Here is a 27,314-nt window from a genome sequence, read left to right as displayed (position 1 = left end):
AACAATCATACTTTGGACACAATATGCCAAGATCTAGCTCTCTGGAGATGTCTATAATGCTGGGAAAGGTGGAAGGAAAGAAAGAGGCTGATCAGCAGCAAGGTGGATGGAGTCAGTTACAATGGCAATAGGTGCACCATTGAAAAACCTGAAGGACCACCTTAGGAACAGATCCACCTGAAGAAAATCTATCTATGTGATTACTGAAAGTTGACACTGACTTGATGGCAGCCAATCAGTCAACGATCACCTCCTAATCAGTACAATTGAATGTCCTTTTCTTTCTCTGTATTTTATCATGGATTTTTAAAAAATGTTTCTACAGAAGTTATAAACCTCCTTTTTCCCGTAGTGATTCATTTCAGCTTTCAGAAGTTTCCTAACTTCCCAGCTACATGAAAAAAGAAGCCTTTCTTACAGTTTCTCTATGTACATGCCTTTGACTCCTGGCAACTGTCTGGACAAGTCCCTGCATTTTCAGAAGTGGTTTGCCATTGCCTTCTTTCCTATGGCTGAGAGAGAGTGACTGGCCCAAACTCAGACAGATGGCTTTGTGCCTAAGGTAGGACTAGAACTCACAGTCTCCTACTTTCTAGCCTGGTGCCTTTAGTCACTATCCCAAACTTAAATTTTCTAAAAAGCTATCTTGATTCTGTAAAATATTCAGGCTCCATATCAAATCGTCACCTAAATTCAAATACGTATGAAATTACTAGAAGAAAAATAAAATGAATAACAAAAAATAAGCAAGCTTACTACAAGCAAAGTTATTCATGTTGGAGAACTAACCCTTGTAGAATTAGACCTAACAATTAATGATGGAAGCTATCCTTGCACAGTGTTACACAGAACCAATTCATCTTTTAAATTAGGAAATATGTAACCAAGCCCCAAATAAAGTTTTAACATTTCCAGAAATGGAGAAGCCATTTGGAAATTTTTCGATATACATACAAAATCCAGGGAAAAAACCCAATAATTTGGAAAACTATATGCAATAGTTTAATGTAAATATATCCTTATTTCATTGTTTTAACATCATCAAAATCTATTATTTGAAACTTACTTTGCATATAAAAATACAGTATACCTTTTGGCACACTTATAACATTTGCAGAGCAATTCTATGTGTTTATTTAGAAGAAAAACCTATTTTGCTTCATGAAACTTTCTCCCAGGTACAAGTAAGACTGTAACCTCAAAAAATATAAATACTTTAGTTCTGTCCAATTTAACTAAATGCCTTGGTTTTGTACTTGTGGTATCGTTGTTGGAGGAAAGAGATGAAAAGATGACCCACAAGAAGAACGCTGAAGAATGACAGCAGACGCACAGTACTGGCTTCTTATATCTGTTATCTAGATGAAAGGTCAAAAGAATATGGAAAACAGCAATTCACAAACAACAGAAACTCTGTAAGATCCCTCTTATGAAGATGGCAGCATGTTAGGAGCAGAAACACAGCTTGATTTCAGCACTGTCTATATATCCTTAGAATTCACTGGAATTATTCTCTAATGCTAAGGATGTCTTCATACTGTATATTTTGAGTAAAACCTTAAATGTTTCCAGATGAAGCTTTTGCCAGGCAATTGCTCTGCCTTATTCACAGACTACAGGGGGGTTCACGTAACATCTTCCGTTGCAAGCCTCCTGTGATTACCCACTGTTTCTTTCATCTTTTTTCTTACCACAGAATCTCAGTTGAAGAAGATAAGGTAGGCTTTTGATTGCTTTATACTGGGCAGGGATTTGACTCTACAATATTATGTGTTATTATTTATCAAAACGTCCTGAGTGTTGAGCTACAGTGAGGAAAATGAGATATTTGTATCTTTGCCACAAATTGGTAGATTCCTACATTAGTGTTCCTCATCATAATGCCTCACTGTCATTTCTCAGTCATTGACAAAAACTGCTCATTCTTACATTAGTTGTTAGAGTACTGTACTCTTGGAATGAAAACTGAAAAGACTAAATATTTAAATGTTTTCTGCAGCTAACTAAGAAAAGATTCTTCAAAGAGCAACATTAAAAACTCATCCACAAACTCTCAAATGTTGCTTTCATACTCTGGGACCACTTTCTTATTTTCTTTTCAAAGTATCTATGCCGTTTATATTACATATTTATGAAATCTTTCTGTCTTTGTTTCCGTTGTTAGAGCACTCTTTGTGTCATGGCTAAGGAAATATTAGAGCAACTTCTTACAGTTTGTTTCCCATGTATTCACCACGTCTATAAGCTACATAAAACTGGAAAGTCAGATATTTGCAAAAAGTCCTAACTCTTTATAATGTAAAGTTCAGTAATGATTTTGCATGAAGACATATTACACATAACAAATATATCCCCACTTTACTGGGACAAATCTATAATTATGTAGGGCAAATCATTTTTTTGAACATATTGTGTAAATAATATTCTAACAAGAAATTACATGGATTAGGATTGGAAATAATTAAGAAATATTTTTAATCACTGTTCAACTTTCACTGTAATTATATTAATGTCAATTTATCAATCCTCTAACATTTATTGACTATAAACAAAAAAGCTTTTGTTTGGCCTATAAAATAAACATTAAGATTCTAATTCCAACATTGGGAATTCAGGTGGAAAACTGAGCTGATTTAATTAGAAAATATTTTGTTTTTGGAACTGCAAAGGCTTTAAAGTGTATCAAAACTGCTTAAAAAAACTTGTCCAAGATGTTGAGTCTAATAAAACTACATGTCACAAAATTAGTCCCACATAAGCACAGAACACATGATTTTACCTTGCTGCGTTGGGATCCTGTGACCTTAAGGAAAGGTGAGGATAAGAAGTGAAATAGCAATAAGAAAAGTGTCCAAAGTACTCTGATGATAGTTGATCAACTAAATGCACAGTCCAAATTGTAGTTCCTGAAGAATTATCGCTTGCTTCCCCATATATTTCATGGCAACTTAAAATTTAAATGCAAAACCCAGAAAAGTTTCAACCTACTTTATTTAACATTGAATTGTTTATTACATCCTCTCCCTCCCCACAATATATTTCTTATAGGAACAAGGACTGACCTAGCATAGACAGATTTGCTTTACAGTTACTTCACAAGATCTACTTTTTACATCCTCTTAGCTTTTAAAAGAATCCTACATTTCATATAGTTTCAGTAGTTCACAGCTGAACAAGCTCCATATCTCGTTTGATAACTCTCAGATTCATTTGTAACATTCTAATTATATGAATACATTTTACTAATAAGGATACTTTGAAAATATACATGTTTTTATCAATGTTCGTAATAATTTACAAGATGGAAGTAAATTGGCAAGTGAAAACAAACAAGAAAAGATATGCACTTCCCACATAGACAAAAGTGATTAGTAGTAGCGGACAAAGATGAAGAGCAAGGACGAGAATACCACAGCGACAAAGAAGAGTTCTGAATAGAGGTAATTTTAATTGGATTTATATTTTCTGTTACTATTTTTACTTACACTGAGGGAAGAGCAATACTGAAGCTTTTCTCCTCATTACAACTATATATATAATCACAATGACACATACAATCACTTTCTCATCATCCTCAGCATTTTAAAATAACAACAACAACAACAAAATCACTAGTCTATGACAGGTCAGGTTTTGCTTGCACCAGCACACTTTTCAGTATTATGAAGAGAAACAGGAATTCTTACTGACTGCCAAAGAAAATGGGAAGCATCTGAGTACGTAATTAAACTTTTTTCAATGAATCTAATTAAGATTTTAAATTGTTATTACTTGTGTTCTACACAGTTCCCTATATTCTTTCATACACCAAAACAAAAATATGTTATGAATGATTGTTTTAATTACATGAAATTCAGAGTAGGATAACTTTTATCTTTTATAATCTAAGAAGTTGCTAACTTAGTATAAATTTAGTATAAATAATTATCCTATATACCTCATCTTCAATGTGTGAATCATTTTATTTGTTGTTGTATTTCTGGTCAACTGTAGTTTTAAAAAGACCCCTTTTATCACTACGCCCACTAGAAATGTAAGAGCACAAATTCTGTTTAAAGATCCAATACATCAATGTCTAGGAGATATATTGGAAATACTAATAGCTGATACCATGTCAGTCAATACATTCAAAGACATCTCATACAACTGAATTTTAGAACTGTCTATGCCACCTGTCACTACTACTTGAGAATGGACTGGATAATAAATAATAATAATTTGGTAACCGACACAAAGTCTCTTAAGTGTACTTATGTACAAACTGAGACAAATGACTCATCACAGAGCAAGTAATTGCTAATTGTTTCCACTCACTCCTGGCAAAGAAATTGAGGAGAATTATGGTGAGTGATTGCTTGTAAATTTATAGGAGTGATCTCAAAGGGTCTTTGATCCTATCAACAAGTACAAGGTAATATCTTGTAGAAAATGAATTCATTAAGATGATAACATTTCTTCATCCAACCCAGGTCTCATAATCCCAATACACAAGAGAGTTTCTTTTGACAGACAAGTTTATAGCCCTCACTGAATTTTTCCAGTATCAGTTACTTCCTCAGAACTTCACAAAGTGGCAAAATGAGAAACATTTTGCTTCTAATAAAATATGAAGGGGCAGGCCTTATGATACTTGGCATGCATCCAAGAGGACAAAATACATGAATGGCAAAGCAAACTTGAGCCATTCCTCTGGGTATTATTATCCTGATTTATCTAAGAAACACATATGTATAACATGAGATTCCTGTGTATGGAGGAATAGTAAAAATAAGAAAGCAGGCAGAATTCATGTTTGTATTTTGGAGTTAGATAACCTCACATCCAAATGTAACACTTCTTGTAGAAATCGAGACTCCAGATCTGGCTGTCTTCATTTATATCTTTCTAAGAACAGGCAAAGACTGTAATAAACTATACAGGAAGGAATTTTTAATTTAACAGTTTTAGATAATGGAGATCATAGTAACACTTCTCATAAATACATAACCAGAATCACATAATAATGGTTCACTAGCACAGCTTTCTAAACAATGTTCTTTATGTTGGTCTTGCCCTATAAAACCTTTCATATACTGCATATAATGTACTTTAATACCTAGCAGTAATCTCTACGATCATCAGAGCATCATACTGATGCTACTTGACTATATTTGGTGAACAAAATCCATAGCTAAGTATTTGTCTAAGCATTTCAAACAAAACTTTGGAGTTCCTTCATCAAAGCTCTTCCCAGTTGTTATGGAAGTAACATAAAATACTTTAACTCTGGATTTTAATGTGGTCAGATTTTTACTATTTTTTTAAAAATAATATTTTTATCAAACAGATAAAGTCTATTATCAAAATTACATCTATTACATATTGAAAAGCATGAACAAGAGATGCTGCTACATGGGACACTATGGGATAATGAACATAATAAAAGATAAAAGTAGATAGTATTAATCTTACTTCAAAGCTCTTTACTTCCTCTTCACCATCATTGTTATCTTCTTCATCATGGCAGCTCTGAAAAAAACACTGTGTTCACAAATAATTTTTTCAAATTAAATATATTTGGTTTCAAGATTATTTCTGGCTTTTAAAATAAAGCAGACACATAAATTACGTATCCTGCATAAAGTTAGGGGACCGTTGACAGGAAAATTTGCTGGGTTTGCTGCATTATTGGGCTCAGCTAACAAAGTTATATAGTCAGGGTTCAATGAGTCCAGGAGAATTCCCAACAACTGATCACCCAGAATCTACCAGCAGTTTTCAAAGTCCTGGGAAAACTACATTCCCAAGGCTCCTGGTACATCTTGGTCATCTTACAGCCAAGATATGGTAGACAGGCAGTGTCAGCAAAGAAGAAGGGGACTTGTAATGTTCATGTGATTAGGAATTATCAAGGTTTGTATTTCAAGTCAAGGAAAGATGACACATGTGATAGAAAACATTATTTGGATTTTGGTGAAAAAAAATTACCTTTGCCATAATATCAGCATATGCCATATACAGGTAATCTTCCTCCAATTTACTGTGGTATAGAAAAGGAAGAACAGATGGTTACAATTATCGTAAGAGCTATTCTGTATCCAGTGTAAAAGTTACAGATTAATGGAGGAGAAAGTATGATAATTGTGTTTATTACAAGAGTAGCTAGCCTGGAGTTTTGCCATATCTGCAGAAACCTTGGTGGATCATATGTAGTGAGAGAAATACTGAAGGAGAAACACTAAAGAAAATGACATCAGAATTTATGCTTACATTAAAACATCTGGGATAGACTCCTCCAACAAATATAAACATAAATATATATGAAGAAGTTTGCAAGTTTAATAGTTTCAATTTTTTTATTTCCACCTTACAATTTTTTCAAATTCAGTTTTCAGTATTATATTTAACAATATAGTTTTTATATTTCAAGTCAGCTGTCAATAAACTAAGCTGCAATAATAGTGATACCATATGTACTCATGGATAAACTGAGAATTTTAGGTGCCAAATACACCCAAAAAATCAGCTTATCCATGGACAGGCTTATCTGTGATACTTTTACAGATGACCCATATTTCCCATTTATACTCTCATAAAAGTCCATCTGCAGATAAGTAGACCCTTGAATTTTTAAGCAAAATACCATGAAAAATGTGGGTTGGAACATTTTTCATGGTATTTTGGTTAAAAATTCAAAGGTCAGCTTATCCATGGATAGGCTTATACACAAATAAATATGGTAATACAGAAATACACTGTTACTGTTTTGGATTCTGTTTCTTCTAATAACACAAAAGAGAAATATCAGTCATGTAATTTCTTCTCTACCCTAACAAATAAGAAAATAATCCTATTTGCTCAACTACAGCTAATTCAATTTGCATGAAGTATTATGGTTTTCCATCATTCATTGACAAGGGTTTTTGTAGATATACTTGAATACAAAACTGGTTCAAACTTCATAACTCTGCCCGATAGTACTGTGATATTTAACTTCACATCACTTTTTCTAGGGACAGAGAGCATTTCATATTGAGATTTGAAGAGAAAGCACTTACAAAAAATCATGAGTATCTCCTCTTTCTTGTCTTACCATTTTTCAGTCAAAGCTGTTCGACTGAATAGTAAAATAAGTTGATGTAAAGGATCAACTCGCTTAATATATTCATCTTCTTCTGTTGGTTCTGTTCCAGGTTTCTGTAGCAAGAAACAGAAGAATAAGAGCATAGAATGAGAATGTAAAATGTTTGAGATTTGAGAGGTAGATATATCTGGACATTATACTGAGAGTCATCGAACTTAATTCCAAACAAATTTAGATTAGGGATGTTTGAGAATATGATATTTAGATAGATATGAAGTGACCTGAATTACACTTCTTGGATCATTGTTTTTCATAAGTTTACATAGCTTCAAAATGCTATACCATAGTTTGAGGCTCAAAATATCTATTAAGCCATATTTTAAGTCACTTTAAAATATATATTTAAATGCAATTTTTTACAAATTGGAGATTAATGTAGAAACAAGATAGAATAAAGGAATGAGTCAAACAAATTGGGTTGATAATAAATCAGAAATATATGTATCATTTTGAAACCCAAATGATATATCATCAACAAAGTGTAGAAATGACACGACCAAGACTTCCATGATTATACTGGCAAACCTAAGGTCAGGGTGACAGCTGCAGTGTTGAAAAGGAACAAAAATAGCGTATATATTTACAGTTTATGCATACCAATATATAAAATTCTGGATATCCAAGGTACCCTCAAGAGGATTCCTTGCAGTCTATAAGAAGCAGGACATATAAACTGGTAATATCTCCCACTACTTTTGAACTGTGTTTTTTGGTTGTTGTTGGGTTTGGGGTTGGTTTTTTTTTTTTTTTTTTTTGGTAAAATTAAAACCTTGACATTACCAAAGTAACAAGCAAATTCCATACTTTACTAATGGCTGAATTTGGCCCAGCTGTATACTACAATAGAATCCAAAGCAAATAACTGGTTGAATCTAAAAAAATTCAGTCAACTCTAACTTACTGCTAAATCTTCTATCAGTGTATCTTCAAAATAATGGTCTTCTGTTTCCACCCAGGACTTTTCATATCCTTGAAGAAAGAGATTGACAGCTCGGTGCCTTAAAAAATCAATGAAATATGTGTATTTTAAAATGTATGCACACTTATTGAATATTCAAAACATTTACTGGACAAAATATCATTGCACAGAGAAACAGCATATATTTCTCAGCACATTTATATGACGAAGAAGTAATATCCCAGTGAATAGACTGTTATGCTAAAAACAGAATTGAGAATACATTAAGTTAGTGAAAGTCTACATATAGTAGCAAAGGGAGAGAAAGTTCAGACTACAATGTACAGATTCTAAATTTACCAATCTACTGTTCTGCTATTGTTTACATTACCCATGTAAACAATTGCCAATTGCTTTCAAATCAAAATTTGAATGAAAGGATGTCTATGAATATATTCTATTTCTATATACAGTACATGAATTAAATAATCACCAGATCAAACTTGCAGATAATTAAACAGTTATTTCTAATTCAAATTATGTTAACCAATTAATATACAAGGATTTATAGAGTACATTGTATAGCTATGAATCAAAGATTGCAATTAGAACCTGCCAAATTCTATATATAGAATATATATATTAACTTATCAATATACACCAATTTATACATTAAAATTATATAATTACAATTTAAATATTTGCAATTATAATTTGCTACATTTTTAATGTACATGCCTGAGAATGAGAATGTATAACGCCATTGCATTTACACACTACTTCTATTCCTGAGGGAATCACTTTCACATCTTTCCACTATTCCCAAGGAAATCACTTTCACATCTTTACACAAAGGTTAGAGCTAGTATGATAATTACACCTACTCTTATTATTCTAATTATGCTTTCTGAATTCTACACAACTTCATTATACTAATGATTGGTTGTGCTAGCTGCACTAGTTGAAGCTATTTGTGGATCCACTAGGTGAATGAACAACCATTAGTGAAATCATACCTTTTGTATTTCTATGATACACAATCCACAAAAACCTTATGAATGTTTTTCCCTACTTCACCAAGCCAGTAGGATAAGCCAAGCCACTTCTCTAAGACTGCAACACTTTTCATTGCATTTGGGAAGTTACACTTCACAGAGCTCTCAGTTCTGTTTATTACCTTCTGTAAAAGCAGACTTAAACTGTAATACTAGGTTCTAAAGCAAATTACTTGGTTACTGTTTTTCCTTTTGTTATTTTTAAACTGTGTGAAAGCTCAGAATTTCTGACCATCTAATGTCTGTGTTTTAGAAAACACAGAGACCAGTGATGGGAATTTTTAAAGGTTACTTTCTCCTTTTTTATCTCCAACTGAAACAACTAACAGTTTCAGTAGAAGAGAATATCTGTAGCTCAGGGTTGAAATGTGGAGTCCTTGGTGCTGTCTGAGCTTGATTGTTTGCTTGCAGACATTTCATTACCCAATTAGGTAACATCATCAGTTCTAATGAGTGTGGGGTTTTCTCCCTGTTTATATACAGCAGCTTGCTCTGCCAGTTTTGGTGGGATGTGGTTTTCTCCTTGGTAGTTCCTTGATTGGAGTATTGTTTTCTGCTTGATTGTTTGTCTGGTGTTAATCCCTGCTTATCTAGGTGTTGGTTGCTGGAGAGGATGTGTACTGGTCTTTTTGTTTCCTTCTTAGCTTTTTTATTGTCTCTTTGAATATGTAAATATGGTTTATTTCTATGTGTCTATTGATGGCTGATTTGTCTGAATGCCAAGCTTCCAGGAATTCCTTAGCGTTTTTGGGTTTGGCTTGGTCTAAGATGCTAACACTTTCTCAGCTGAAACTGTGGTTGAGTCTGTCCATGTGTTGTGAGATTAAGGAGTTTTCATTGTGTCTTCTATTAGGGTTAGGGTATATTCAGACAATATAATCCTATTTTCTCATAGCAATCCTATGCACATCTATTCAGAAATAAGAGATGAAATGAGATTTATTATCAGACACATGTTTATAACCGCATCTTAATCTTCAAAAAACATCCTAACGTTATTTTATACAATATATTCTCTGTATTCAATTTCAGCTGAATTTCTTATATATTATGAAATAAAATACAGTGTTTTTCAATAATACTATTCTGTTCTCCACTCATCTTTTGCAGCAATATACAAACTCACATTTGTAACCAACTCACATACAGAATTATATTTATGAAATACCTGCATGCGTGTGCACGCACACACACACACACACAGACACTTTGCATCAGTTAGGAAAGCTACAAAGTGACAGTACTGGTACATCTTTTTAACATTTCTTTTTTCCAAAGCTATAAATGTTGCTGAACTCTGCACCATGTTTTTCTTATGTTTCTCTTCTCCCTAGAGATAGCACATACCGTGGAAGATTATATAGTGGTGCCATTCTGAAGCAAGCCACCACGGCTCTTTTTCTCTGTTTGGATAAAAGTTTATGCCATACTGCTTTTTTCGACCTCTGAGGATGCTCAACCTACAATACAAAAAAAAAAAAAAATGAAAATCAGAAATCTCTTCTTAACAGATGTTTTAAAGGTGTAAGGCTGCCATCTCATATCATTTACTAGGGAGTAAATCCCATTAAACTGAATGAGATTTACTTTGAGTTGATATGCATAGGATTTTGCTGTAAAAATAATGACATTCCCTAAACATTAGAACCAAATCAAGTTCGTTGAAGTGTACCATAAACTCCTTCTAAATGCACTGCTCGAGAACCATTTTAATTATGAACTTTTGCCTAGTAACTTTAATAATAGGGAAAACAAGCATTCATATCATTTGAGTAACAAGTCCAATATTGTATGAGCTGCAAATTAACAGTACAGTATTTTAAGACTGTAGTCAACCTTGCTCAAATCGTAGGATACTTAACTCTCCCAAACTTCCTGGGAAGTTTTAATCACGATGACCCCACAGCAATAATCTGCTTTTAAATTCAGGCTTCAGAAATTATTTGTGATACAGCACGAGCATATGCTATTCAAATGAAAACAGGGCTAAAGCCACAGAGATTAAACTACATCCCTAAAATAATGTTCTGGATTGTACCACACTTTCTGCATCACTTGTTATAGATTAAGAAATTAGAAAAACATTTTCTTTTGTTTCTATATACAGATAGTCCTTGATTAACGATTGCCTTGTTCAGTGACTATTTGAACTTATGATGGGACTGAAAAAGTAGATTTATAACCAGTCCTTGAACTTATGGTCATCACAGCATCCTGTGGTCACATGATCCCATTTGCAACCTTCACAGCTGGCTTCCAACAAGTGAAGTTAATGGGGGAGCAGACAGTAAATCGCAAGTCGCAGTCATGTAACGTTGTGCTTAACTATTGTGGGTGATTTACTTAACGGCTGAAGTGGAACTGATGTCATAAGTCAGACGGATCATGTGATGTTTCATTTAACCATGTTGCTGAGCGATGGAGCTACCAGTCCCAATTGCAATCGTTAAGTAAGAACTACCTGTATTGCTCATTTAAAAAACAGATGTCCTTCTCTTTTGTGGCTCCCAGGTTATGGAATGGACTTTCCAAGGAAGTATACAGGTAGTCCCCGACTTAAGAACACCTGATTTACGGATGACGGAGCCTATTGTAGCAAAATTCAAGTTAAATACACAATAATTCGAGTTAAATACATGATTCAAGTTCATTAGACAATACTATTTACAGTATACAGTATTATACAATAATACTGTTCTGGCTTTCATACAAATTCAACTTAAGGACAGACCTTGGGAACAGAACTCATTCTTAAACTGGGGATTACCTGTACTTGGTCCTCACTCTCCCACTATTTAGGAAAATGGGGACACTGCCTATCTTTCACCAAGCTTTTAACTATTTTTTAATTGATATTGATTTTATTTTTTTAAATGTTTGTTACGTTTTATATTTTGTATTTTTTTTTAATTGTTGTAAGTGATCTTGAGTGTGCAAACAGTAAGGCAGGATATAAATTTAGAATAATGAAAAAGAATAATCTGTTCTACATTTTTACTAAGAGAATAGGTGAAGTAATTGCAAGATCATCTCAGATATTTCTAAAATACAGTATGTTCATAGCACCTCAGTTTGACTGTCTTCTGAAATAACCAGGATGAGCATATAATTTTCCATACAGAGAATTATGAAGTATTTTTTCACACATAAGATTTTTGAATGGTGGATGGCAAAATGACCAGTAGAATGCACTATAGATTCTATAGACTTGCCTGTTACTATGATTTGGATACTATTTCTGAATTAAATTAGTTGTCTCCCTCCTTCATTTTGTTTTTTGTTTTAGTCCAAGCAAGTAGAGTGTCATTCATCCATTCTATAAAGCATTACCATATTGCTATAAAAGTAACAATTGTACTAATTCTATTCCTTTGTAGTAGATCTTTCCATTGCTAATATCACTACATACTTTTATTTATGACTTAACAAGAGTATCGTCTACTCTGCACATAGAACAAAATTACAACATGCCTACATGGCCCATCCTGCAAGGATATATGGAAAGTTTGATTTCTCTTTATAATAAAACAAACTCTAGTACTTAAAGCACACATTGTGAGGACATAAAAGAAATTTATTAGTGCACTGAATAACTGAAACCCAAATAAGGAATTGTGAATGTCATACAGTAATTGAGACAAAGAAAGAGATAAGAGTGTAATATTAAAAACCTCAGTCAGATTAAGTGCAAAACCTTGCAAACATAAGAATAAACCAAAGTGAAGCAAGCAAGTTAGGAGAAACGGCACCTAAAAAAGTAATCACAATCAGATATTTAGAGATTTAACACATAAAAATGGATAAAATTATTAAAGGCAAATCCAATACATTCCTAACATAATTAACATGTGAACATATACTCTATACTTCCCATTCTGAAACATTTCCGTCCACGATTAGAGAAGTTCTGGAAATAATAAAAGAAAATAATACATGAAGTAGAAAAAAAAATCAAAATGATGCATTTAATTTTATATATGTAGGTAAAAGAAAGGGGATTAATCTATATATAAAAATATGTCAATTAAAGGAGTGTAAACATTTTAAAGTTATAATACAGCAACATTAAGAAGAGCACAGTGACTGTGTGTAAATGAGGATTAATGTTCCTTGATCGAGGATTAGAGTCCCAAAGATTTTCCCAACCCAAAGATATTTTGATCTGAGATTCCCTCACTTTCCAGTTGCACAGTTTTGTTTCGTTTTGTTTTATTATGGCAAGAATCCCCTGCTTAGTTATATATACCTCATTTGAAAATTCTGAGTCAAATTCTAATTACCACCAAGATCCAAAAGGGTAAAGAAATTCAAGGAGCCTCTTCCTCTGCTAAATATACTTTTTTGGGAGCACAAAATTATTTTGTCAGTCCCTTGAATAAACTGCTACTTTAAATGGCTTTGTATGCCACTTCAGTTGGTACAAGAAAGCCAAGGTGTCTTATATGGATTTTCAGGCTAATGATCTCACATTCTTCTATTTCCTAATTAATGCCTTGGATATTCACCATACAAACACGATGGACTGACTATACTCCTGCTTCTTCCTCCTGTGCCCCTCCAGGTCCTGCCTCATCATGGGGAGGGAGGGTGTTTCCTGGGAGGGATGAGTGAAGAACATCTGGAGTGTATGTCAAGAATATATATTCCCAGCAGGGTCACCCAAGATGTGAAGGGCTGCCCAGCTAAAGGAAGCAAGCACATATATTGGGTTGCAGCAAAATAGGAAGATGCTAGAGATAGATGATCACTTTAGTGACAGTGGCAAAGACATCAATTCATACTGTGCGGGAGAAGGCAATGGTATACCACTACTGTATTTCAACCAAGAAAAACACTGGATAGAAAATATAAAATGATTGGCGATAGAGTACCGTATGATGGGCCCCTCAGGTCAAATGGCACTCAACATTTTACTGAGGTAGAGTGAGGATTTTTCAGAGCACTAACAGTGTTTAAGACATGGCTAGATAAAAGCCTTTGGGAGATCTAGTTGCTGATGTTGCCATGCAGGAAAAGAAAATCCAAAAATAGAATTACAGTGGGAACATGGAATGTAAGAAGCGTGAACATAGAAAACTCAACACAATGGAAGATTAAACGAAACAACTAGAAATCGGCATTTTAGGCATCAGCAAATTGAGATGGACTGACTTTCAATCCGAAGATCACATTGTTTATTACTCAGGACATGAAAAACAAAGGAACAGCATTGCTTTTATAGTTAGGGTACAGCAAGAACAGTACTTGGCTACAATGCAATCAATGACCAAATAATATTGATTAGACTTTGTGGGCAACCCTTTAATATGATGATCACTCAAATTTATGCTCCAGTTACCAGTGCAGAAGAAGAGGAGGTTGATGAGTTTTATGATCAAGTTCAATTTGAAATTGACAGAACATGCAAGCAAGATGTGCTATTTATGATTGGAGACTGAAATGCCAAAGTTGGAAACATTAAAGAGGAGGCCCTTGGCTTGTAAGACTTAGGAAACTGAAATGAAACAGGAGATCAGCTTATCAGTTTCTGCCTCTTCATAGCTAACACTGTCTTCAAACAATCAAAATGTCATTTCTATACATGGACATCACCCAATGGAGTATATAGAAATCAAACTGACTATATTATTGCTAAAAGGAGGTGGAGGAGCTCATCATAGCATCAAAGATATGGCCAGGTGCTGACTGTGGAATTGATCATGAACTGCTCATGTGCAAGTTCCAAGTTAAGGCAAAGAAGAAGAAAGCCAGTTTCAAGTATGATCTTGAACATATATCCACCATTTTCAAGGAAAACATCAGGAATCACTTTGAACTGATATAGAACCAGAGGAATTATGAAATGAACTTTAAAATGTTGTTAAAGATGAATGTGAAAAGAATCTGCCAAAAATGAAGAAAAAGAAGAAAGGAAACTGGATTTCAGAACAAACCATGGAAATTATCAAGAAGAGAAAAGAAGTCAAAGCCAAGAAAGACAAAAATCTCAGAAAGGAACTGAACAAAGAGTTTCAGAAAGCTGTTAGAAAAGACAAAAAGCAGCATTACAACATCTGTAAAGACACTGAAGATGGAGACAGAGCTGGAAAAACAAGGAAAGTCTTTCAAAAGACCTCTGAACTCAGAAGGAGGTTCCAACCTTGAATTGGCATACTAAAGGTCGCCAATGGACAGATAGTAACTGATTCAAAAGAGATCAAACTAAGATGGAAGGAATATACTGAAATACTGTACCGTAGATATGTCAACATCCAAGACATCTTAGAAGATATTTCTTGCTTACAAAAACCTCTTATAAAAAGGCCTTCGATTGTGTTAATCACATCAAGCTGTAGAATGTACTCAGAAAAATGGGAATCCCACAACATCTCATTGGCCTCATGAAAAACTTATATACAGGTCAAGAAAAAGAGAGCCAGTTTGGTCTAGTGGTTAAGGCACCAGGCTTGAAACCAGGACAGCATGACTTCTAGTCCTACTTTAGGCATGAAAGCCAGATGGGTGACTTTGGGCCAGTCACTCTCTCTCAGCCAAACTCACCTCACATGGTTGTTATGGAGAAAATAGGAGGAGGAAGGAGTATTAGGTATGCTCGCCACATTGAGTTATTTATAAAAATAATAAAAATCTAATTTTAATCTAATTTTAAAATCTAAAATTAAAAAAAAAGAAGCCACAGTCCAGACAGAACATGGTGAAACAGACTGGCTCCAGGCTGACAAAGGCGTACAACACGGCTGTATATTTTCCCTTTATTTATTCAACTATATGCTGAATATATATTAAAGGAAGCTGAATTGGAAGAAGATTGTATTGGATGAAGAAAACTCTGCTATGCTGATGACACTAACCCGATAGCAGAAAATGCAAAGGATCTGTAAGGTCTAGTAATAAAAGTCAAGGGGCACAATGAAAAAATGGGACTAAAATTAAATATAAAGAAGACTAAATTAATGACAACAGGTACCACAACCAGAATTGATAATGAAGATATTGAAGTGGTGGATAGCTTCTGCCTTTCAGGATCAACCATCAACAGTAAAGGAACAAGCAGTCAAGAAATACGCCACAGACTAGCACTTGGTACAGCAGCCATGAAGGCCTTGGAAAAGATATTCAAATGCTGCGATGTGTCTACAGCTATAAAGATCAGAATCGTGCAAGCTGTGATATTCTATGGAAGTAAAAGTTGGACTTTGAAGAAGCAGGATAGGAAGAGTATTGATGCTTTTGAATTTGGTATTAGAGAAGACTCCTGAGAAAATCATGGACAGCCAAGAAAACAAACAAATGGATCATTGAACACATCAACCCAAATTGTTTCTCAAGGCACAAATGTTCACACTCACATCATGCTACTTTGGACACATTATGCAAAGAGCTAACTCTCTGGAGAAGGTTCTAATGGTGGGAAGAAAAGAAAAGAAGAGGATGACCAGCAGTTAGGTGAATAGACTCAGTTACAGTGGCTATGAATGCACCACTGGAAAACTGGAAAGACCAGGTTAGCGACAGATCGTCATGGAGAAAATCTATGTGGTTGCTAAGAGTCAACAACAAGTTGATAGCACATTATCTATCTGTCTGTCTGTCTATCTATCCATCCCTACTGTGAGAAAACAATCTCTAACCCTGCTAGCAAATACTAATGTAATACATCTGCCTTGCCAGGACCACACATGATGGATGCACATTGCTTAATTTTTTTCACATACAGAGAATTTGAAGGATCATTTCTCCCTTTTGGCATGGCCACAGAATAGCCAAATCACTATTTTAATATTGTCATATGGTGGGGCAGAGTATGAATACCAGTGACATAACGCTTCCAGTTACATCAGTGGTACGCTTATTATTTCACCACTGGTTTGTTTTTCTTTTTTGTATTTCTCCCATTTCCTCCCAGGCTAAGTAGAAAGAATGGTCCAGAAGTCCCATTAGCATTCCCATCCCCATGAATTGTAATCATAAGATTGTTCAGTTAAAAAATACTAAATTATACTTAAGACAGATGATATATGCTTATGTCATATTCATGCAACAGGAAGTTTTGATTCTGAACAAAATAATATCATAGTCATAATACAAATGTTATGATTCTCTAGATAGAACTTATTAGAAAAAGGGTACAAGTAGTCTTCACTTAATTACAGCGATTGGGACTGGAATTTCCATTGCTAAATGATGAGGTTGTAAAGCGCAACGTCATGTGACTGTATCACTTAGCGACAGCAAACTTGGCAGTCCCCGATTGCCATCTTTAAGCAAATCACCATGGGTCATTAAGCAAGGAACTTATGTGACTGCAACTTCCAATTTCCTGCCGGCTTCCCCATTGACTTTGTTTGTGGGAAGCTGGCAGGGAAGGTCGGAAATCGCAATCATGTGACATGGGTACACTGCAATGGTCATAAATCTGGGCCAGTTGCCATTGCCCAGTTCAAGATCATGTGACCACAGAAGTGTTCTGACAGTCATAACTTCGAAGACCAGTCATAACTATCACTTATTCAGCACTGTTGTAAGTTTGAACAGTTGCTGAATGAGCAAGGACTACAGGTAGTCCTGTCAGGTCCAGCCCAAAGAACTCCACGAGACAGTGCAAATACAGTTCTGTTGCGTTTATTAGCTTCCACCTCAACACAGAAATTTCTCCAGACTGGACCTAAGTACCCAAGCCAGCAAGCCACAACACCGTGAATTCCTTAGGGTGGTGCTAGTCTCATCTTCTTAAACTTTCCATGCTCCTGTTGATGGCTAAGGAAACGCTTATCTCCCTGAACATGGCCTTCATAACACCATTCCATCACAAGTCCTCAACTTACAACCAGTTGTTTAATGACCGTTCAAAATTACAACGACCTCAGAAAGGGTGCTTTACAGCCCGTAAAGCACTTCTGGCCATTGTAAAATGTCACACTCCCCCCCCCCCGCCGTGATCATGTAACTGCATTTTGGGCACTTGGCAACCTGCTTGCTTTTATGACCAATTGCCAAGTGCCCTGCGATCATGTGACTGCCATCTGCAATCTTCTCTGCCGGTTTCCCCAGAAAGACAATGGGGAAGCTGGCAGGGAAGGTTGCATGCAGAGGGGACAGAGGGGAGCTGAAATCCTTCTGTGGGTTGCAGGAACAGAGCTGAAATCTTCAAGATTTGAGCTCTGTCCCTGCAGTCCGCAGAAGGATTTCCCCTCTGTGCATGGAAAGGAGGGGACACCCTTTGGTGGGCTGCAGAAACAGAGCTCAAATCCTGAAGATTTGAACTCCATTCCTGCCACTCCAGGAAGGATTTCCCCTCTGTGCATAGAGGAGAGGGAAACCCTTCGTTGGGATGCATGAACATTTGAGAGTGAAAGGGCTGCCTCCAGGAGGATTTCAGCTCTATATGGAGCTGAAATCCTTCAGCAGGCAGCTCTTTTGCTCCGTCCACTTAACAACCCGGGAGATTGCTTAATGACCACAAATGGGAGTGCCAGGATTGCGGTTGTTGAGCGAAGCAGTCATGTGGGCATCTTGCTTAATGACTGCTTTGCTCAGCAATTGAGATTCCAGTCCCAACTGTGGTTGTTAAGTGAGGACTACCTATACCTGTATATTCACAATGGCTTGCAATATATTTTTGAAAAAACAAAATGTAAAACAAATACTTTCAGTGCAAAATAAGTATATCTGCAGGACATTTTTCCACAATACACTATTGTATCTTTAAAACAAATTAATATTAAAATGTCAATAATACATCTAACCTGTTCCAGGTGGAAAAGTACATTAGCTATATCCAGAACCCGTTCCACAGTCTTTTCTGGATCCGAAGTGATGTCAGTTCTGTTCGGTAGATCTTTGTAAAGGGCCACCTGCCACCTAATGGCAGGATCTTCAAGCTGCAAGAAAATATATAAGTGAAGTGCTTAAGATGTCTCAAATTATGAATAACCAAACACTTGGATATAGGCTGCTGGAATTACTGTGCTAATCTAATAAAATAGATTTTCTATGCTTTCATACAATTTAATATATAGTGTAGCACTCTTTAATGAACTGGAAAATATGAACTCTGAAATCAAGCTCTCTTTGGGTAACTCAATATTTCAAGCAAGTCAACAATGAGTTGAATGAAGCTCTAGTTTTCTGTTAGCGGAAGGTAAGCACCTCCCTCTGTTCCAAAATACAGAATTTTGTCACAGGAGTAGTGCAAGAGAATTGGTCAAGAGCTATGCTGTCAGTGGAAATCTAACACTGGATTTCCATTCTAAATTCTATTTGTGCAAAATGGAAATAAAGTATTGTATCCAATACTTTAAGACTATCTATCTATCTATCTATCTATCTATCTATCTATCTATCTATCTATCTATCTTTTAAAAGACATCTATAAAATATATAGCATCTCCTTCATCTTCACTCTTCTGTACAAGTTTTCTGGACTGTATTTGAGAGCTCACAAAAGCTGCTGGAGGTGATTTGCGCAGTAGCGTCCATTCTAATGATAGATGGACATGCTTGAATGAAATATGTAAACTCTCCATCAATACATTTTTAAAGAGATTGACATGAAAAAGCATAAGAGACTAGTAAATCTCCTGATGGGCAGGATAAAGAACAAAATAATGTACAAAACTCCTGGTGATCTTCCATCCAAGTGCTAACCAGGCTTGAACCTACTTAGCTTCTGAGCTCAAAAAACGTTCTACCAGATTCTGCCTCTTGAAGTTCACTTGACGTTTAATGGCTCACTATGCTTATTTTGTACATGTTTAAACATATGGGATTATTAAGCCTTTGCTTACATTTCACAGATATCAGTGCAATTTTTGGTTCTGTACCTGGTATGTACATGTGAATACATGAACAGATGTATAAATATACATATCTACTTGCACACACATATAAATTTAAAATAATTCAGATAGATATTTAAAAGATTGGGTCAGAAGAAAAAGTTGTAATACTTGAAAATTACCTTGCCCTGTAAATGAAGGTTGTTGCGAATAGTATCTCGAACTTCATCCTCAGTATCCTTCTGTCAAGAAAATATACAAATGTTTTACTGAAAAATATTACATAAAGGGGAATAGCCCTTGCATAAAAACAACCTCTAAGCACTTTGCAAAGCTGCAATTTTCCATTATTATGGCATGCCATGATGAATATGCAAAATGGAACTGAATTTATCATACATTTCTGTTCTTAGGAGTTCCATAGTAGAGCAATCTTTACTTGGGTGAAATATTCTTGTGTAAGAAACATAATCCTAGAGGAAGGGATTTCTGCATTCCCAAGCCAGCCCCATTTAGTTAGCATACAGGAGCTATCTGGTATTATCTCGATCTAAGCCACTTCAGCATCGTTTATATTTACTTTGGCAGGTGTTTTTTATTGTTTTGAATCTTGTTTATAGGAAAGGGACAGCATTTGGGGAAAGCTCGTCTCTGATATCATTCTTGCTGGATGTACCATTTGTCACTCAAGCGGTGTCTGAGAAGAAAAGGCCACCGTCTGAAGAAGTTAGGTATCATATCATAACATCTCAAACAGCAGAATAATGGACAAGCAATTCCCTGTAACTAACATTGTTTTTTAATGGCAGGAAGCCAATTATTTTCTAAGGAGAAATAAACCAGTCAAATATCAGATTGCTTTCTGATACATACTGCAAAGAGTAACATAATTCCAACTGCATTTTTAACACTGTCAGACAGATAGGACTACTGTCTCTATAAAAGGAGAGGATATTAAACAGCTTACTGAATACATTGAGTGAAGTTCTACATATAGAAATAGATTTATAGAGGAAACCTACCATGCTTAATCGATTTTTTGCCAGAGCAATTAATTCTTGGTCACCAGGTGCACAAATATTTAGCCCAATAGGAAGCAGTCTTTTTAATGCAGCCACAATAAGAGAGGTCTGAGTTGAGTAACGATCCCCTTTCCGCTTCATTTTTTTTCTTTCCTGATCAGAAACAGCTGTCTGCAATGTACAAATAATAATTCATTCTCAAATTATAAAATACAGGAAGCAATAATCTATCTCTTGGGGGATGTTGAAACAAAAAAGGGGGAAACACCAGGGAAATTGCTTTGCCATGAAATGTTTTATATCAGTGATAATGACAGTAATCTATAAGTACAATATAATTTTTCATTTGTATTTATCTTTATGCTCATTCTGTGTGACAAACTATTATGATCTATTATTTGCACTTGTGCAGAGCAGGTGGAACTTCCCTTCAAGTTACCACTATGTCTTATTGTTTTCAACTACTTTACCATCATGCCACTGTTTTGCTCTCATAATACTGGTTTCCTTCATGATTTGTTGTTAATACAGTGCAATGTTTTACAGTTGTATCTCATTCCAATTGCATCTGTTTCTTTTTGTTTTTTTAAGTATGACCATCACAGCAAGAATTCTTGGATCTGCCTATTAACTGTATATTCTTCCTACAGTCTTCCGTCAGAAAGCATGTCTACACTAGTGTCACTTTAAAATAATGATATAACCTCAAAAAATAACCCAGTTCAGGGAAGGGATTCTAAACTCAATACCTAATCTTTGATATCAGAAGCGGAGCAATTAATGATTCCTTTAGTTCAGTTCCAGAGTTCAGGACTGTGAAGGTTACCATAATTAGCCCTGTATTATCCTAATATCAGGTAATGCAAGGCCAGTCCTATAAACTGATTAAGATTGGTCCAGAAGAATAAATATTGCAGCTTCCCAACCAAGCTGCTATATTAGAAACCAGAACTATATATTGCATGTGACTCTCCTCGGCCCTTAAGCAGTCCTGCCAGCTTCCATTGATGGATTTGTGAAGAAAGCACCATCTTGTTCTATACTGCCTGCAGCAAAATGCTTTGTGCTGCCCTTGTAAAACTGATTTTTTTCTTGGTTTTCCTATGTTGTTTCAATGGTCAATAATAAGCACTTCCAGTTAGATACAACTGAATGTACTTTAATATTAACTCTTACTCTTCCTTCTAGAAGAGTGCTGAGATGCTTAGAAATATTAGTGGACAACAGTTGAGGGACTGCTAGCTACGTTGGCCTCTCTGAGTCCACTCACATCTCCCTCTCAAATTTCCTGTCTCTCCCTCTTCAGCACACATGACCATTTATGTATACGTGCACTGTACTTCTCTCCCCCAAGCAGCCATGCTTACTTTTCTCACTTATCCAGCAGTGACACCTTTACTATTCTTTTCTTTTAATTTTTAGAGAAGATTGGATGCAGCGCAGAGAGAAGCTGCAGTTTCACTCAGCAACTTGATTTTTTCAAAAAGTCCCCTGGAAAAATGGAGATGCTGAACATGACTGCAGCTTTCTCTGCAGAACATTTCACTCTAAAAAAATTAAAAAGAGAGAACAATTCCTACTTAATAAAAGAGAGGAAGCATCTACTGGAGGATAGAAGAAAAGTAGAATTAATGTGTTGGAGAGAGAGAGAGTGTGTCAGAATAAGGATAATTCTTTTTATAAGCACCAACTATATGTGACTATATTTGATGGCCCTTTGCACTGTAGAGACTCAACACTGATGAAATGGGCCTAGTGACCCCTGTAAATGGATGTGAAATTTGGAGTTGGTTTATAATGGCTAAAGAATTTCCAAACTAGGGCAATCTGACTGATACGTACAGCCTTTCCAAAATCTTCATCTCTGCAGATAACATATTTAGGAAATATTTAGAATATTCTAAAATATTTAAATATCCCAATATACATAGAAGATTTTAATTATTAAAAAAACTAGAGATTTTAGCAATATATTGATAAATGCAGTAATATTTGTAACATTTTATACCTTGGACATCTTCGACTTAGTGTCAGTAATAAGGAAAGACATATTGTTGATTTCATTTTGCACCACAAAGTTTTGTTCTTCCCTTTTAAAATTCTGCAATGTTATAAAGAAGATAAAAGCACAAAGTATTACATATCTGGCTCTTCCATTGCCTCCTTTACCTTGAGTCTCACAATCTATATAATGCTATAAAATTGCATTATAAATTCATAATCTCTATAATGGTATAAAAATGGATTTATTAATCTTTTTCAACAAAACTGTGCTTATTACATGCAGCTAAATAACATATTTCTTTTGAGAAAAGATACCTTTTCTATCACTCCCTAAGAACCTTTTTTTAATTGTTTAAAAAACAACTTTTTCCAGTACTCTCCAAACAAATAAAAACAAATACTTTGGATCCATAAGGTATCATAGTGACAAGAAATGCTATGCAACTTGAAGAAGGTTTGATTCTAACGATTCCTTTTGAAAACTTTTTGGGAAGAGAAAAAGGAGAAAAACCAGACAATACCTTAGACTCTACATCAGTGGTATCTGTATCTGCTATTTATTCATAAGATGTAAAAGTAAAGCTTTGTATAACAAGAGATACATAGGAAGCAACCCATTCAAGACTGTTGCTTTCTTTCCTGTTTCTAATCTTACAGACATGCTCACATTCACACGCTGAGACAACAGCATTGATAGGGTCAAAAAAGCAAGATGGCACGTGCAGCAGTGTGATCCAAATCCCATCCTTTTGTACCTGCATCAATGTCACGCACATGTACAAAGAGTCAGGACTTCGACTGCACTGCCACAACAATCTTCTTGATTTTTTGACATCTCATCTGGATGCTGTTGCACTGAGAGCCGTTTGCTTGTATCTGATGCTCAATACTATGGCAAAAACACTGTTAATTATGAAATTTAAAAAACATACATGGGATTTTGACCAGTAAATGAAAACTTCTGCAACCATACGAAACAAGTCTTCAGCTTCAGGGTTGGGCTCTTTGAGCCATTTTGCTCTGAAATTAAAAAATAAAGACAAAACATTTTCATCACTCCTATTTGCAGCAAACACAACAAAGAATCTTGGGAATCTTCAACATTAACACATGTATTAATACAGTCCAATTCACTGGATTTACGGAACACGGCCCTGAGCAAGAGTATTAGACTCTTAGCATTTCCAGGGAAAGAAGAAAAGCAGAGAGAAAATGGTAAAAGGAGAAAACAGTAAAAGAAGAGACAATGAGAATGACCTATAGTGACCTTAGATAAAGCAGTAATTGAATGTGACAGAGACATTGCACTGATGAACTAAACTCTTATAGCATAATAAAAAACCTTGATCTTGATTTAATTCATATGAAATAATGTTAAAACTTCTCATAAATTCTAGTTAATGCAGCATGTAACAAGACCCAATTAAATAAGAGTTAATGTATTGATTTATTTTAATATTCATGACATGTTTATTATCATTTAAATATGTAACCAAAAAGTATAGTGTCTGAATGCTACAGTGCTATGTGTAGTATTTTAGTTTGGTTTATCATGAGAAAAACATAGAGCAACTTCTTTCTCTTTCTTGCACACTCCAGATAAATGCTGTGATTCTGGTTGTGCCATTAATCTGATTAGTTCACAGCTTGTGAATCAGAGAACTTGCTCCCATAACATGAATTAAAATAGGCCCTAGACATTTAAAAATTAGTTCTCCATGTACCTGTTGTAGTCCACAAATCTGATCAACAACGGATAGAAGGCATAAAGGTCCCGTGCAAGTGTAGTGAACTCATCTAGGATGAGGAGTTCTGCCTCAGACATATCACCCCTGCCTTCTGCTCTTAAGTGTTCTTCATCAGCAATAACCATAGCTGCTTTTTTCTTCAGTTTCTCCATCAGTGGAAGGAAATGTGTTTTCAGAAGCTCAGGCTTCACTTTACTTATGATAGGTTGAGAAAACACTATGTAAAGAATCCATTAATTTTACTGCATATTAGTAGGTGAAAAACTACAATAAAAGATGTTACAATCTTCAACAAATTTATTATATTACAGTTACTCCACTAGGGTTTTGGTCATCTCTCAAAGAAATGCAGACCAAAAGTTATACACTGTACTTTGTTCATCTCCATCCATTCTAGCCTTTTGTCAAATCCCATTCACTTCTTTCTGTACCTATTATTAAATCCACATATATCTTCTGATAACCTGAACATACAATCTCTGCCTCTCATGTTCCATTTAGCCATTTAAAGAAGCATAATGCATCTATTGAAATTATCTGTTTTTGCTTTTCTCAAATTCCTTAAAAATATATTTTTTAAAATACAGGCAAAAGTGAATCAAAATATTTATATTAATTTCCTTTTCTCCTACCTGCTAATCTCTTCATCCAGGCTCCTTCATCTATGCCCAAATTATTATGTATGATTCTCAGAATGTTTCCCAGAAGAGTATTCATATCATCTGAAGTCAATGCTGTGCAGCACATTTCACTCTTGTCATGATTGTTTTCTGGTCCATGTTCCCACCAATGCGACATGTAACTACAGAGCATGGGCAATATAACTTCCATTACATGAGGCATTTGTGTATAGCGAATGCCTGATTCAGCTAATTCCACAATTTCTTCCATTAGTTTTTCCAAAGATGGGATATTTGGACAAAGTTCCTTTACACTGTTTGGTAGACCTAGAAGAAAAATAATGCATATTAATATAATACCATGTTTAACAGCATTAGCAAACAAACACTTGGTTCATCCTGATTACAATTTTCTTGTGATACACATTTCCATACATATGATTTAATATGTATGTATTTCCAAACATCATCCACCATCCATGTCTGCATGGTGAATATATGTAATTCAGTATTCACATTATAAAAATGGATGTCACTTGAGTGGATTTTAGTTTGCATACCATATTTTTTTACATAATCTCTTTTCCAGTATACTTTTCCTCTTCCTTCACCTTCTTCACACTCTACAAATCTGCTCTGGAATATTGAGAAATCTCCTGGAACAGATTTTGAGTTCAGGGTGAAAAGGAATAACACTCCTTCAGTTTCACTGATGGAATAAGAATTCTAAGCTAAAACATCCAACTGGATTTCATTTGAAAATCATAATATACCAAAATATTCACAGCAGCTGGCTGGGATTTCAGCAGACATCCCAAATCAGGATTTCAATTCAAGGGAGAAGGAATACAGGAGACATGGCTTTCATTCTGTAGTTTCTAGTATGTAAAAAGCTGTGAGTTTCAAGAAATTGGCAGTTAAATAAAACCTATGATAGGTATTTGTAATGAAATTTTACAGCTAAGATACCCTCACTCATGACTGAGACCTTAAATTTTGAAAAACTGAGGAAATAAAGATTATGTATCAATTCTTTAGATGTATTTATATTTATTTATTTATGTATTTATATATTTAGATGTATGGAGAACAGAAATTTTCATTTGGTTCTGAATTCAACATACAAATAATTCTGAAGTTGTCTTCTTTAACAATTTACAGTTTGGTCATTATGGTAAAATGAGGTTAATAAAACAAAAACAAAAAAACAACCCCACCACTATAAATTCATACTGAGGTACCTGTTCTGTCTCTTACTGTCTTGGTATTGTATATGGAATAAATATTGTGACTATTCAGATGAGTTTCTAAAAATGCCACAGGAAAGGCACCAGCGAAAGCAGCTAAGCATTCACCTAAAGCTGAGCGTTGCCTGTAAAGTAAAAAAAACAAAAATTATAATTATTTAAGCATCTTCTTTGAGTCAGTCAATACAAATATAATTAGTTTAGTATCATTTTAATAAGACTTCTAAGGTGTTCAATTTGTCTATTAAGTATTGCTAAACAATAGTACCTGAGTAGACACTGATATAGAATCATCTCAGATAATTACTATATAAACATTATTTGTGTTTCAATCATAGGCCTAGTTTTAGCCCTGAAACTGTCTTCTTGATCTGAGGGACAGATCCTGTTGATTTTCTTAGACTTCTCAGCCACTTTCAATATCATGGATCCTGATATCCTTCTGGAGAGTTTGTCTAGGAAAGGCACTCCTGCAGTGGTTCTGCTCACATATGAAAGACCATCTCCAGAAGATGGTGCTGAGGTATTTCTGTTCAACCCTATAGTGTCTACATTATAGAGTTCCACTAGATTCTATTTTATTTTGTATGCTGTTGAACATCCAAACTAATCTGAAGATTTTACTTTCAATAATATGCATAGTTCTAGCTCATTTTTTCATTAGATTTAGATGGGTCCTTAGGACCTGACTGAAGTAATGGACTGGATGAAGGCCAATAAAATGAAGCAATTTCCAGGAAAAAAAATCAGGTTTGTTAGTGGATTTGTGTATTCCAGAAGAGGTTGCACTCCCCTAATGAATCACATTTGTGATTATGA

The 27,314-nt window shown here is 34.9% G+C and overlaps 1 protein-coding gene across 3 annotated transcripts in view; it reads right to left on the bottom strand.

Moving 5' to 3' along the window:
- Nucleotides 1-27,314, bottom strand: part of RYR2 (ryanodine receptor 2) — a 332,798-nt gene that overhangs the window by 61,539 nt on the left and 243,945 nt on the right. For 2 of the 3 annotated variants that reach the window (XR_015796687.1, XM_088143914.1), the window contains 15 exons: nucleotides 26,490-26,620; nucleotides 25,261-25,575; nucleotides 24,605-24,845; nucleotides 23,813-23,900; nucleotides 22,885-22,977; nucleotides 20,877-21,047; nucleotides 20,037-20,096; nucleotides 18,823-18,957; nucleotides 12,949-12,983; nucleotides 10,424-10,537; nucleotides 8,025-8,121; nucleotides 7,073-7,176; nucleotides 5,968-6,019; nucleotides 5,452-5,508; nucleotides 2,780-2,803 (listed from right to left, as the gene is read on the bottom strand). Coding sequence is in view for 2 of the 3 variants with exons in the window: in XM_088143914.1 (XP_088000040.1) it covers nucleotides 2,780-2,803; nucleotides 5,452-5,508; nucleotides 5,968-6,019; nucleotides 7,073-7,176; nucleotides 8,025-8,121; nucleotides 10,424-10,537; nucleotides 12,949-12,983; nucleotides 18,823-18,957; nucleotides 20,037-20,096; nucleotides 20,877-21,047; nucleotides 22,885-22,977; nucleotides 23,813-23,900; nucleotides 24,605-24,845; nucleotides 25,261-25,575; nucleotides 26,490-26,620 (1,717 nt within the window). In the remaining variant the exon portion in view is untranslated. The remainder of the gene's footprint in view (nucleotides 1-2,779; nucleotides 2,804-5,451; nucleotides 5,509-5,967; nucleotides 6,020-7,072; nucleotides 7,177-8,024; nucleotides 8,122-10,423; nucleotides 10,538-12,948; nucleotides 12,984-18,822; nucleotides 18,958-20,036; nucleotides 20,097-20,876; nucleotides 21,048-22,884; nucleotides 22,978-23,812; nucleotides 23,901-24,604; nucleotides 24,846-25,260; nucleotides 25,576-26,489; nucleotides 26,621-27,314) is intronic. The other variant, XM_088143916.1, reaches the window with a different exon arrangement.

This window comes from Python bivittatus, unplaced genomic scaffold, assembly GCF_059951505.1.
Source record: "Python bivittatus isolate LINGU-HERP-01145 unplaced genomic scaffold, Pbiv_v1 ctg000020_np1212, whole genome shotgun sequence".
Lineage (NCBI taxonomy): Eukaryota > Metazoa > Chordata > Lepidosauria > Squamata > Pythonidae > Python > Python bivittatus.
This window is presented reverse-complemented; position numbering and strand designations above follow the sequence as displayed.